The 13094-nt window shown below is 38.3% G+C and overlaps 1 protein-coding gene across 1 annotated transcript; it reads right to left on the reverse strand.

The window, feature by feature from the left end:
* Positions 1-1763: 1763 nt before the first annotated feature.
* Positions 1764-11309, reverse strand: LYG2 (lysozyme g2). The gene is made up of 5 exons (XM_004753062.1): positions 11267-11309; positions 5350-5490; positions 4142-4338; positions 3232-3370; positions 1764-1882 (listed from the first exon to the last, which is right to left on the reverse strand). The coding sequence occupies exons 1-5, from the start codon at positions 11307-11309 to the stop codon at positions 1764-1766; spliced, it is 639 nt and encodes a 212-aa protein (XP_004753119.1).
* Between the last annotated feature and the right edge of the window lie 1785 nt (positions 11310-13094).

Raw genomic sequence — 13094 nt, forward strand, 5'->3', positions numbered from 1 at the left:
CGGTAGGAATCAACCTTAGACACCTTAAATATGGACTCTGCTATAGAACATCTCTTGTTATCCAAGTCATAAAGAGAATACTGGGGGAATTGATTCAGAATCTAAGTCAGCATACTATTTCTTGTTTTTCAAGTTACTTGGAAATTTTCTCACCTAAATGTACTTTATTGCTTTAGTAGTGACATTGAAGGGGCTGGCAATTGAAGGGGAGTACATGCTTGTGGTGGAAAGCCCGGAGGAAATCAGTTTTAAGTAAAGTAAACATTCTGGATTGCGACATGCAGGGACAATGTCAAAATCTTTAACAACTGGTACAGTATGGTCTTCAACCAAGTATAAGAGATGTTGGACTCTATTCTGCAGGGCTGCCATACTAGCTGACCATTGACTCTGCCCAGTGTAATACAGGGTTCCAGTTCTGCCTGAGTCAAATCTTCAGGCTAGGTTAAAAGGTTGTTGCACGGAGAAGGTTTACCGAGCTTTCTCCGTGGGCACTCGGAGGTAGGTGGGTTTAATTTTGATTCCTTCTTAGAAAGAAAAGTAATGGGTAGAAATTTTTATCAAATATTCCTCCCAAAAGCTAAAAGCCAAGCAGGAGCCATTGTCGGCAAGGACTTTGAGGGTTTTATGCTCCAACATTATTATTTGTGCCCTCTCCTGAGGATGGTAGCAAAGCCACAAACTGCACCAGGTTTTTCATTCTAGGGAACTTTTTCCATTGTGAGTAGTCTGGACAAGACCTAAGAGCAGAGTAGCCAAGGTGTAGGTATGTATTTGACCCAAGATAAGCCCATCAGAGTCTCTCTCCTGGAACTACGAAAGTGAAGCAGAATGATGAAAGGATGGAAGAAAAACTCTCTGGAGTACATTTATGCAAGGAGAGTGCTTATTCATTCATGCATTGAGGATGCTATCAAGTATGGTCAGCTGGTTCCTGCTGCACACAGAGTTGCCTGGTTTCTCTTCATGTCTTTGACCTTGTTGTTTCTATGAGTCTTTTGATAGCCTTCTAATAATTGCCTTTTATTCCTTCAACTTTCCAGAACTAGTTACTTTTGCTTGCAATTAAAGAACCATAAACTCATTCAGGTCCTATATGCTTATCTTCAGCCATGTTTTGTGGGGATGGACTCCTTGAACAAGTGTGTGGCAGAAATTCCTGAAAATAGAAGAAGCAATTCCCTGGATCTTCAGCAAACAAGAGGAAGATGACACAGAAGGTTGGTGTGAGCCAGGGACATGGCATTCACTTTTGGAAGATCAGTTTCACCACAGTCAGCTCTCAGTTACTTGTGAAGCTAGAATTCCATCTCTTGTTTCTTCATTGTCCCACAGGTTGACTAGCTTATGAGTTAATCATATCTCACAATCAAAGCCCTAGTGGCTTGGACAAATACTTGGAAAAGGACAAAGGCTCAGGTCAGACTCTCCTGTTAGCAATTTGGTAAAACAGAGTCAGCAGGCATTGAAATCATGGAATAAAATAGGGTCCATTGAAATATGTAGATGTCACATACCATGATATTCACATTTACTATAAAATAATTGTGCATATATGTCTGTGAACATTTTATGGAAATCATATTATGAACTGGGTAGATTTCCTTTTCTTTTTCTCTTTTTGATGCTTATTTGCATTAAGAAAACTGAATTTTGTCATAAGTGCAACCATTTCTTTGTGTTGACTACAACACATCCATATCAAACTCACAAAGAGGGGCCATCTGAACACCTGTCAACACTGCCCCCCGCAGAGCTTTTGCTTAGAAGCCATGTCTTTTATAGAATTTAGCTCGGGCAAGAAGATCATTGACCAAGTCATTGTCTATGTCCGTTGGGGTGACAATGGAATCAATTCCTGACTTAAAGGCTGAGAGACCACCTGAAATGAAATAGAGATTCAGATTGAAATATTAACTTTCAGCAGAAATAAGAAATGAGCATTCCCAGGATGTCAGCCCTCCAGGCAAGTTTTTTCAAAGCAGGCAGTCCCAAATTCTCCTTCCCCCTCCCTCCCTTCCTGAAAAGTTCAACCACCTCAAGAATCTCTGGGAAAATTCCAGATTGTTTTCCTTCTCTCTCCTTTTAAAAGACTTTTGTTTTTCTTCCTGCAAAATCCATATTTGCTTCTAATATAGTCCAGGCCTGGCAAAACTTGATCCCCAGCAAATCTTCAGTCTGAGAATATTTATAGCATTCTCCCAGTCATTAAATAACTTACTCATTTTTTAAAAATTTACTCATTTATTCACTGCCTCATTCAGTCATTCAATAAATGTTTTTATGCACCTACTATGTGCCAGGATGGGTGCCACACGAGTGCAGGTACATAATGGTACCCAAGACATAATCATTTTTTTTTGTAGGGATATGTGTGCGTATGCACGTGTGTATGTGATTTTACCTCAAAATTTTAATCTTCAATAATTATTTATGTGTATACATGACTGTGCTTTGCTCTGAGATATAGAGAAAAAGACCCCTTATCCTGATCCCTGATTTCAAGGACCTTGAAACTAAAAACAGAAATTGTTTATTCTAAATTAAGGATGGTAAATGTGGGAGGAGAAAGTTATATGTACACCATGGGTCTGTAAGAGGTACACTTAATAGGACTTGATGTGGTTGGATATAAAAACAGAATGAACCAGAGAACATAAAAAAAAATCTGGTTTTCTGGCTGGAATGACTAGACATATTATGGTGCAATTCACAGAGACAAAAAAAAAAAAAAAGAGAGAAGAGACAGAAAAACAGAAAAAAGAGCAAGCTTATGGTGGGAAGCTAGTGACTTAATTCAATCTGGATGATGCGGAACTTGAGGTCTGTGATCAGCCAAGCAGAGATCTCCACTTAGATACGATACTGAAAGCCCTGGTATCACAGCTCAGAGTAAACATTTGTTCAAACAAAGAAAGTGGTTGATTTCTTGCATTAGGATAAAAACTATCAGAGGAAGGCAAACATTCTTTTTGCAATAGTTTTTGCATTAACTGATGTGAGATATGATATGAATACCAACATCTGGCAGGAGGGGAAATGGAAGTTGGGGAGGAAGACCCCTCAAAGTAAACTCAGTTGTTCAGAGAGCATTAGTGCAGCCTTTTGGCAGCCCTGTCCCGCCCCACTGCTGACCCCTTGGGAATACTCCCAGGGAGGCCCAGGGCACATCTGGCCTTCAGGGGTCTCACGCACTACTCTTTTAAACAAAGCTCCACAAACATGACCTACCTTTCAGGTGTTGAGCCACACTCCACGTGGGGAATTTTTTCTGGATTGCCTTAATTTTGTCTGCTAGAATTCCAACACCCTGCAAAAGGTGTTCTTTGCTGTCCCAGGTACCAACAGGGTGATGAATTTTTTTATCAAGCTAGAAAAATCAGATAATAATGTCAGCATCTGGATGAAGCTGCACATTTTTCTACTATTCCTGATTTCTATTCCTTGTGTTCAAGTACAGAGCCACTGGCCTCGGCCCCCTTACTTTATCTCCAAAGAATCAATTCTACCTTCTCTTACAGAAAAGAGAGTCAGATAAACAAAGTATGATTTGGGAGATGTGGGTGTGGCATAGTTTTCATTAAACTCTCATATACATATATGAAAATTTTGCAAAACAAATAATTAGCATTCAATGACTAGACATTTGCAATCAAAAATAAAAATTCGTTTCTAATTAAGATAGTTCAAAGCTTAGGTCTCCACAGACAATTTAAAATAAAAATTCAAACAGCCAGATAATTTGGATCCCCTTCCTCCAATTTGCCTAAAGAACCGTTTGATTCAAGTAGAGCTTAATTACAGTGTTTTGATCCATAGATAAAATTCACTACTTTATGAACCCCAAATGTACACCTCTAATCAGTGCCCTTTGTAAGATTTTCTCAATTTAAGTGTTTTGCATATTATTAATTGCAAACTGTAGTTTTAAAACTGATAAAATACTTTTCCTGAAGATACCCCAAAACTGCTAAATCTGGAATTAAATACCAAAGACATGTTACAGAATACAGAAGTACAAATTATCTGAAATACCATGGTGTTCTGAAGCCTGAAAGTACTACCAATAGACATCTAGTTTGGTTTGAGCTTGCATAAGGAAGGATAAAGTGGGGCTGACTGAAATTTTCTGGCCAAGTACCTGCATCAAGCCAAATTTAAGTCCCCTGTGGTCCCAGCCATCTTGTAGGACAGCTCCACCATGGCTTTCTCTGGAGATTATGGCTGCGATGAGAGCAGGGTCCACACAGTACCTCAGCCCAACTTCTTTGATCAGAATCTGGTAAGGTTTTAAGGCCCTCAAATCCATCTCAGCAAACATTTCAGAACCACGGATCCCTAAGTCAATAGAAAATAAAGTGTTTACTCCAGAAGAGAACCCTTTTTCAAAGTTTAGTAAGTCAATCACAGTCCCCGACCACAGACCACAGCTTGGGACAACTATTCTAGGACATTTTTTTAAATCTTTAATTGCATAAACCCAGAAAGGTCCACAACCCCAGGCAGTACCATTTCTGCTCTCTTTCTTGTTCTTCTGTTACCTGCCACATTGGTGCCTTGGGAAGACTCGAACTAGAAGTCAGCCAACCTAAATTTGAGTCTGGTTCTGCTACTACCTAGCTCCAGGCCCATGAGAAGTCTCTTCTTGCTGAGCCTCAGTTTTCAGATCTATAAATTGGGGAGGTAGGATTAGATTGACCTTGTAGTTGCTTCCAGCGCTGATGTTCTAATACTGGGATAACATGAAGAATACTTTGGAACAGGATTACAAAAGAGAGGATGTACAAAAAGCAAGAGACTCTCTTAAAAAGCTCATGCTATAACATGAAGTAAATACAACAAACAAAAAATAAAGGCAGAATTTAATATTTTATGTAAGCAATCATTTAATTATGTAGAAATAAACAAATTTAGGTAAGGTTTGGAAAGACTGAGGGAAAATGAGTAGAAGTAGTTTGCTAGGTTTGTCAAGATTCTGCTTACTTCTAATTTTATTTTATTTTTTTAAAAAGATTTTATTTATTTATTTGACAGACAGAGATCACAAGTAGGCAGAGAGGCAGGCAGAGAGAGAGAGGGAAGTGGGCTCTCTGCTGAGCAGAGAGCTCAATGCGGGGCTTGATCCCAGGACCCTGGGATCATGACCTGAGCTGAAGGCAAAGGCTTTAACCCACTGAGCCACCCAGGCACCACTTACTTCTAATTTTTAACTTTGATCTTTTGCTATAACAGCAATTATATCTTTTCAAAATTAAGCTACCTCCTAAAAAAGAATATGAAAATGATGAAAGGGAGAATATGAAAATGATGAAAGGGGGAAAGCCAAATATTTGCTTTGCTTTCACTTACCACAGTTCATCAACCTGGTTATATCACAGGTGGCACCAGAGGTCTCCATGGTCATGATATCACCATAGCAGCCATGGTACAAGCGGGGATGCAGGTGAGGGTTCATTGAGTGAGTGAAGGGGTACGAGCCCCTAGAAGTGCCTGGGGGGGAGAGAATGATAATTCTCAGGAAACTTGTGAGAAATATTGCTCGAGTTGCTGTAACAAGCATTACTAAACCAAGGTGAAGGCTCACCAACGTGAAACTCTTTCCTAACATGCTCTCGAAGACCCCTAGGATAGCTCATCAGAGAACACAAAACAGAAGATTCCCCCAAACCCGTTTTCTCCAACCTTAAAAAAAAAATTTTTTTTTAAAGCATCGTGGGGCTCAAACTCATGACCTAGAGATCAAGTGTCACCTGCTCGGGATGCCTGGGTGGCTCAATCAGTTAAGCTGCTGCCTTCAGCTTGGGTCATGATCCCAGCTTCCTGGGATGAATCCCACATCGGGCTCCTTGCTCGACAGGGAGCCTTCTTCTCCCTCTGCCTGCCACTCTGTCTGCCTATGCTCTCTCTATCTCTCTCTCTGACAAATAAATAAATAAATAAATTTTTTAAAAGACACTAAAAAATCAGATATCAGTTAAAAAAAAAAAAAAAAAAGACTCACATGCTCTACTGACTGAACCAGCCAGGAACCCCCCAAAATTTTTAAAGAAATACTTAATTCTAAACATTGTAAAAAGTATTATGAAAACCAATTTTTATAGGTCTCAAAAACATTTTCTGCAATCTTGATCAGAATTAAAATCGCCACTAGAGTTTTAAGCAGGAACTCTGAGAGAAATCTTAAGACACTTCTACCACTTCTACATCTGGGGATGTAAACATCTGGATTAACAATTGCCTTTGCTTAAGAAAATAAGAAAGAAGGGTACTAATACCACTTACGTTAAAAAAGAAGGGTACCATTAACTTAAAATGTCCATTTTGTATCATGTTTCTGTGAAGTTGAGCTTCTAAGTATAATTAGTAAAATTGGAAATAAAATTCAACCTACCATAAAAACTTAAGTTAAATCCTATTCTTATTTTTTTATTTTGTCCTTATGAAGTGACTTACTGTCCAAGTCTATTTACTAAAGGAGATAAAGATCTTTTCTGTAAATTGAAAAATTTGTTCTAATAGCTCCTGGAACTGTTGATTTATATCTTAAGACTACAAATACTTGTTATAAGAAATATATTTGTTAAAATATTTGATGTAAAATACTACATTGTTCCACTTAGCATTGTAAATGGTGTTTTTTAAAGAGAGATGGATTTTATCCATTCACTGTAGGTCTAGTTCTGATTAACTTGACAGTATAAAGAAACTGTCTTAGAATTAGGCACACAATCATTGGAACTACTCCATATAAATATGGATTTTAGAAGGAAAACAAAGCAACTCTAAAGATTAACTTTTTAAAAAGCAAAGCTTATCAAAACAAATGAAAATACAGGTACAATCTACTTTCTCCCAACTACAAACAGGCAATAAATAAATAAATAAATAAATAAATATAAAAAGCTATTATAAATGCGTCAGAAAGTCAGATGGTGAAACTGTCAAGTAACTCAGAATACTTAGAAAACCTATTTAGGTAACAAAAGCAGTAGAAATCAGCAAAGCCATTAAATTTCTCTAAGTAGTGTGGATTTCCATGTGATGCAAAAAGCATGGCATTGGCAGTCTCCATGGCCCTCAGCACAGAACTTTGTGCATCCAATATGTGTAGGAAATACACATGAGTGAATGAATAGATAGATTTCCATGACATAGATCATATGTAAGATAGAGGTGTAGAAGCTGTGAGTGAGGGTGCAGACTGACAACATATAACCAAAATATGACCACTTTTCACCACGCCTGCTACCACCAGGGTCCAAACTACAACCATTGCTCATCTTGATTATTATAAAACCTCCCTAATCGATCTTCCTTCCAAACCTTTGCAGTCTGTTCTCCAGCACCGAGACTGGTTTCTGGAAACATGCATGGGATCATATCATTCCTCTCTCCGACCCTTCCAGTGGTTTTCCGATCATTCATTTGTGGACATCAATCCCTGACTGATCTGGTCCCTGCTCACTTTCCGACTTTTCCCTCCCTTTCCTCACTCTTCTCCAGTCACATTTTTCTTGATTCTCCTTCAGCATCCCAGGCAGGTTTCTGCCTCAAGGCCTTTATATTTATAGATCCTTTTGCCTAGAATGCTATTTCTCCAGGTATGTACATGATTTGCTGCCTCACTGCCTTCAGGATTCTGTTCAAGTACCACCTATCAGTGAAAGATATGAATAAACAGTTCATAGACAAAAAAGAAAGGAATCCTTAAATGTATAAAAAGGTGCTCAACCACACTCAAAAGAGAATACTATAATAAAACATCATCAAGACACTACATTTTGCCTATTTAATTGGCAAGAATCCAAAAATTTGACAATGTATTGTGACAATGAGGCTGTGGGGGAAGTATCAGTCTTACACATTGCTGTGGAAGGAGATTTTGCAATAGGCTGTTGTTTCAGCACTATTTATAGCAGGAAACGTCTAGGAACAATGCACGTGTCATCCATATAGGGACTGAGGAAGCTAAGCCACTTCCACACACAGATTACTATGCAGTTGCAGAAAGGAAAGAGGAAGAACTGTATAGATATATGATTCTATAACATTCTATAGCATTATTTCCAGGTACAGAATAATATTTCTAGAATTATATTCTTTCTTTGAAAAAAGGAGAAAATATGATTGTATGTGTTTGTGTATGTGTGTGTGTGAGAGAGAGAGATTTCCCTATATATTCAAAAGAAACAATACAAAGATGAACCAAAAGCTAGTAAATATTGTTAGTTGTGGGGCAAGATAAGAAGAGGTAAAAGGGACAGGGATAGAGGCGAGACTTCTCTAAATGTACCTTTTTTATAGTTTTTATTTTGGAGCCATGTAAATATTTCTATAATTTAAAATTTTAAATTGAATAGAAAAAATCCTAAAAAGTAAAAGACAAATCTAACATTATATCAAATTGAAAATTTAATTAACACATAGAGGAGGAACATTTCTGGCTACTTAAAAACAAGTCAGTGTAAATATATACCACTAGTGGAATACATCCTATAAACATGAAGAATCATAAGTAAATCTTAAACTATATGCACAGGATCATCGTTGGTTGGTAATAGTGCCATAGTTATTTTGAAACTAATATATGTAAATAACTAATCATGTTAATGTTATTAGGAGCCAGGATTTTAGTATATCCTTTGTATTCATAAATATTAATATGGAATATCAGTATGAATACATAATTATTTTTCTCTTTAAAAAATATATATATACTGTCTAAGTTCTCCCCACTGAAAAGACCTGGAAGGAATTACACCCTATAGCAATGGAGCACCCCTGGGACTTATACTGTGGTCTCTAAATACTATTTCCCACTCAGAGGAACCAGTGCACTTCAGAAAAAGTCTCATTTCTGGTCTGGGGCAGGAAATGGTTCAGGTGAACCAGGAACATCTTCATGTACCAGAGCTGGTCCTTACACATTTTAGACACATACAAAAACATTTGTAGATAAAATGTTTTGATCTTTTGGGTTGTCTTACAATATTCTAACCTCCTCCCCTCCCAAAAAATGCAGAGATGAGGGATAGATAAAATAAGAAAGCAAAGTGTTGAAAACCATAGACGTTTGCTGATGGTACATGGGAGTTATACTGTTGCCTCCCCCATTTTATGTGTTTGAAACATTCTACAACAAATATTTACTTACCTTATTAAAGAGTCTTTTTTTCTACCTACATTAAAAAGGCAACACATTCATGCCTCATTCCTTATCACCCATTACCTTACATTATTTTATTTATATCACCTGTCACCACCTGACATGTCTTCCTTCCTTCCTTCTTATATTTCTTTCTTTCTTTTTTTTTTTTATCTATTCCTCTCACTAGAATACTTTTTTCCCTATCCTATCTCCTCCTCAGCACCTAGAATAGTGCCTGGGACAAAGTGGACATTCTTTTTAAAAAAAAAAAAGATTTTATTTATTTATTAGAGAGAAAGAGAGAGAGCAGGGACAGAGGGAGAGGGAGAAGCAGACTCCCCACCAAGTGAGGAGCCTGTTGTGGGACTCGATCCCAGGACCCCAGGATCATGACCCAAGCTGAAGGCAGACATTCAACCGACTGGGCCACCTAGGCGCCCCACAAAGTGGACATTCAATAAATATTTGTGAATGGATATTGGATGGATGGATGGATGGATGGATAGATTTATGAATGAATGAGAAGTAAAGGAATTATCTAAGTTATCTGGAACAAGCCCATATGTCAAAAGTTTACATTTGAGAGACCTGGTGGCTCAGTCAGTTAAGCATCTACCTTTGGCTCAGGTCTGGGATCAAGTGCCACATCAGGCTCCTTGCTTGGCGAGGACCCTGCTTCTCCCTCTGTCTGCTCCCCCTGCTTGTGCTCTCTCTCTCTCTCTCTCTGACAAATAAATAAATAAAATCTTGAAAAAAAAAAGTTTTGATTTCTTTTTACTGGAGAGCTGGCCTTTGCTATGCTCCATGTGTAGCCCACAGACCACAGTTATCAGTGTGATCTGGATGCCTATTAAAAATGCATATTTATGGACTCCTCATACTAGGTCTATTGAACCAGAGTCTTTAGGTATAAGGTGTAGGTTAACCAGGATTCCCAGCTTACATACCTAAGTTTGCTTTAAGGGGATTAGAATATGACCATGGACTTTACACTACTTGTGTTGACATCATAAACACACAGGTCTTTCTTAATTATAGTCCCCTTTCAGTTAAACATAGGTAGTAGAGTAGCTCATAATTAGCCTACTTGTTATATAACTCTGCTCCTACCTGGAAATTAAAGAAGGAATAAAAATTTAAAACTATGTTCCTCTGCCTTTGACCATATAAATAGTCGGAAATTATCAGTTTTCTGTAACCTCACTTTTTCAAATTTAGAATTAAACATTATAGAAACACTTTCTTCTCAATCTTCACTCTATTCATAAAGACAACTTGAACATTGTTTACAATGGCTTTTCATTTTTCCTAAGCCAAATTTTCAATCTTTTCTTATTCAAAGTCCCTCAGCATCTCACCAGCCTACTTTTCTAGCCTTATCCTCAGAAGTCCTCACTTCTGTATTGTTGCACTGATCTATTTACTGTACTCCCAATACTCTTTTTTTAAAGATTTTATTTCTTTATCTGACACAGAGAGAGAGATCACAAGTAGGCAGAGAGGCAGGCAGAGAGAGAGAGAGAGGAGGAAGCAGGCTCCCCACTGAGCAGAGAGCCCGATGCGGGACTTGATCCCAGGACCCTGAGATCATGACCTGAGCCGAAGGCAGAGGCTTACCCCACTGTGCCACCCAGGTTCCCCCTCCCAATACTCTTCATGCATTTCTGCCTCCCTATACAAAAGGCATTCTACCCATCCAGCAGACTCTTTTCTTCTCTTATCAAATAATACCAAACATTCTTCAACTATTACATCCTCCACTTTTTGGTCTCAACATCCTGACTAGATGTGAACTCTTTATCCTAAACTCTTCCCAGACTAGAGTCTTTTTCTGTCTATACTCATTTAACTCTTATTTACTGCCTGGTATTAATAATTTTATCTTCATATGTCTTGCCTCCGAAGGCACTGTTCCATAAATTCCCACTAGCAGTGCCTTTACCTGCTTGGCAAGCAGAATACACTGTTAATTATAGATGTCAGCAGCTGATTGATGGCCAGGCTGATTAGAAGAGCCCTAATGATTACATGTAATCATTGCTATTTCTGATTCATGACTATGCTACACGTTTTTGTAGATACCTTGCAAAAGATGCTAAATGTCAATCAATGACTTACCAATGAGGGCAATAAGTCCCCAATACAGGATAAAGGACAGCATGGTTGTGAATCTTATCCTACAGCTCCTATTATAATTTGAAAGAGAAACTGGTTAATTTTAAAACTTAAAAGTTTCCTGAAGGAAATGTGTTTTAACTAAAAGAAAGTATAGAATCATTTCCAGTATAATACCTTTTTGCCAGTTCCAAGATATTAGTCTCATAGGCTTGGTATTATGATTCATTGGATCACTCTTCCCTAAGTATAATCTTCCAACTCATTTTAATCCAATTTCATGTTGACATGAAAGTACAAATATCTTAAATATGTTAGGCTAACACATATGCCCATCCTTTCTCCAGTCTTGCTCATATCACAATTTTGTTCCCATTCTTCTACTGTAGTCTCCTTAGAAAACCAAGGTAAGCCACTGAGAGGAGCATCAGAGATCATGACTCAAGAGGTTTGCTGTTCCCCCCTGTGCTTCCTCCATCAACTCTATCTTTGTTTTCATTCAAAAGACAACTTAATTATTCTACATAATACAAGAAGGTGAGCACTAACCTGGTTTGTGACCTTGCAGAGAAAGTCTCTCCCCTCTGTTTAGGAAAGTCCCCTGTCTTCAGCACTACCCTGCACGCCAGGCTTTAACAAAGCAGTGGCTTTTGCCCTAAAAGACGAGTTAAACAATTTGAGAACCGATTAGTTGGTAGCTTTATGATTACCTTTCTTTGATCCAAGTAAACTTCAATGTGGTTCTGCCCCTATGGAGGAGATTCTAAATGCCAGTACGTAGACTTACCTGCCTCTTCTTACCTTCATCCTGTACCACTGATGGTTGGAGGAGCTTTATATATGGTTTTAAAACCCTCTCTTTAAACCACTGACCTCATTAGACCTGATTATAATGACACTTTGTACTTAGGTGGCCCTTTTAATAAAACTATTTCAAAGCATTTATTAACCACTATTAATTAATTAATCTAATGAACCCCCCCAAGTTATATTGGAGGCATATATTTGGTGGATAGTTTCTGGGTATCTAAAATTGAGCTGGGTCAACAGCTTCTAAATTTGAGAACAAGAAACAGATAATTAGCATTAAAAAGATAAACAGAAAATATGAGCAGCTCTCATTCCCAGATTGGTTGTTCGCCTGAAGGCTGAGCCTCCTGCTCTTTGTTCCTCATTCCATCATCACATGATCTGCATACCAATATGTCACATGGCTCCTTGTTCCAATTATACTCTAACAAATAGAGCCAAGAGTGCCCACCTGCTCTGGGAGATCAGTACAAAGCCAGAGAGTAGCACTAGTTTCCCAAACTATCTGAGGAAATGGGAAAAAAAGATTTGGCCATGGATGAACATTTTTTCAAGGATGGAGTGTCTCTCTCTTCACACTTATGTCTGAAAGAAAAGATAAAGCACATTGTGCAGTCCTGGGAATAATAAATGGAAAGGACATTCTTGAGATAGGCAAGCACATTTTCCAAAGGGCAAGAAATTTAACACAGATCCTACTACAAGTGTCAGAAGTTTCTAAGACTGTACACAATCCTTCCATAAACCCACCAGGTGAACACAGGTATGAGAGAGACTGAGCAGGAGGTGATGAAGATGAAGGCCTTAAGTAAACAACTTGCTAGGCTCCCTGACCATAAATAAACCACAGCTTCTAGGAGATCATGCCCTCATGAAGCTGATCTCTGCACTATCTCATTGTATTCACTTCTGCCCTGCCTGCCTTCCTGTTTGTAGAATAGATTTCCCTTTAAGTGTCCTCCAGCCTTCCATTCCAGGGAAGAAGGGTGGGGATATTCTGAACCAATGTTGATTCCTGCCT

This window comes from Mustela putorius, unplaced genomic scaffold (assembly GCF_011764305.1).
Source record: "Mustela putorius furo isolate JIRA1106 unplaced genomic scaffold, ASM1176430v1.1 tig00000224_pilon_pilon_pilon, whole genome shotgun sequence".
Taxonomy (NCBI): domain Eukaryota; kingdom Metazoa; phylum Chordata; class Mammalia; order Carnivora; family Mustelidae; genus Mustela; species Mustela putorius.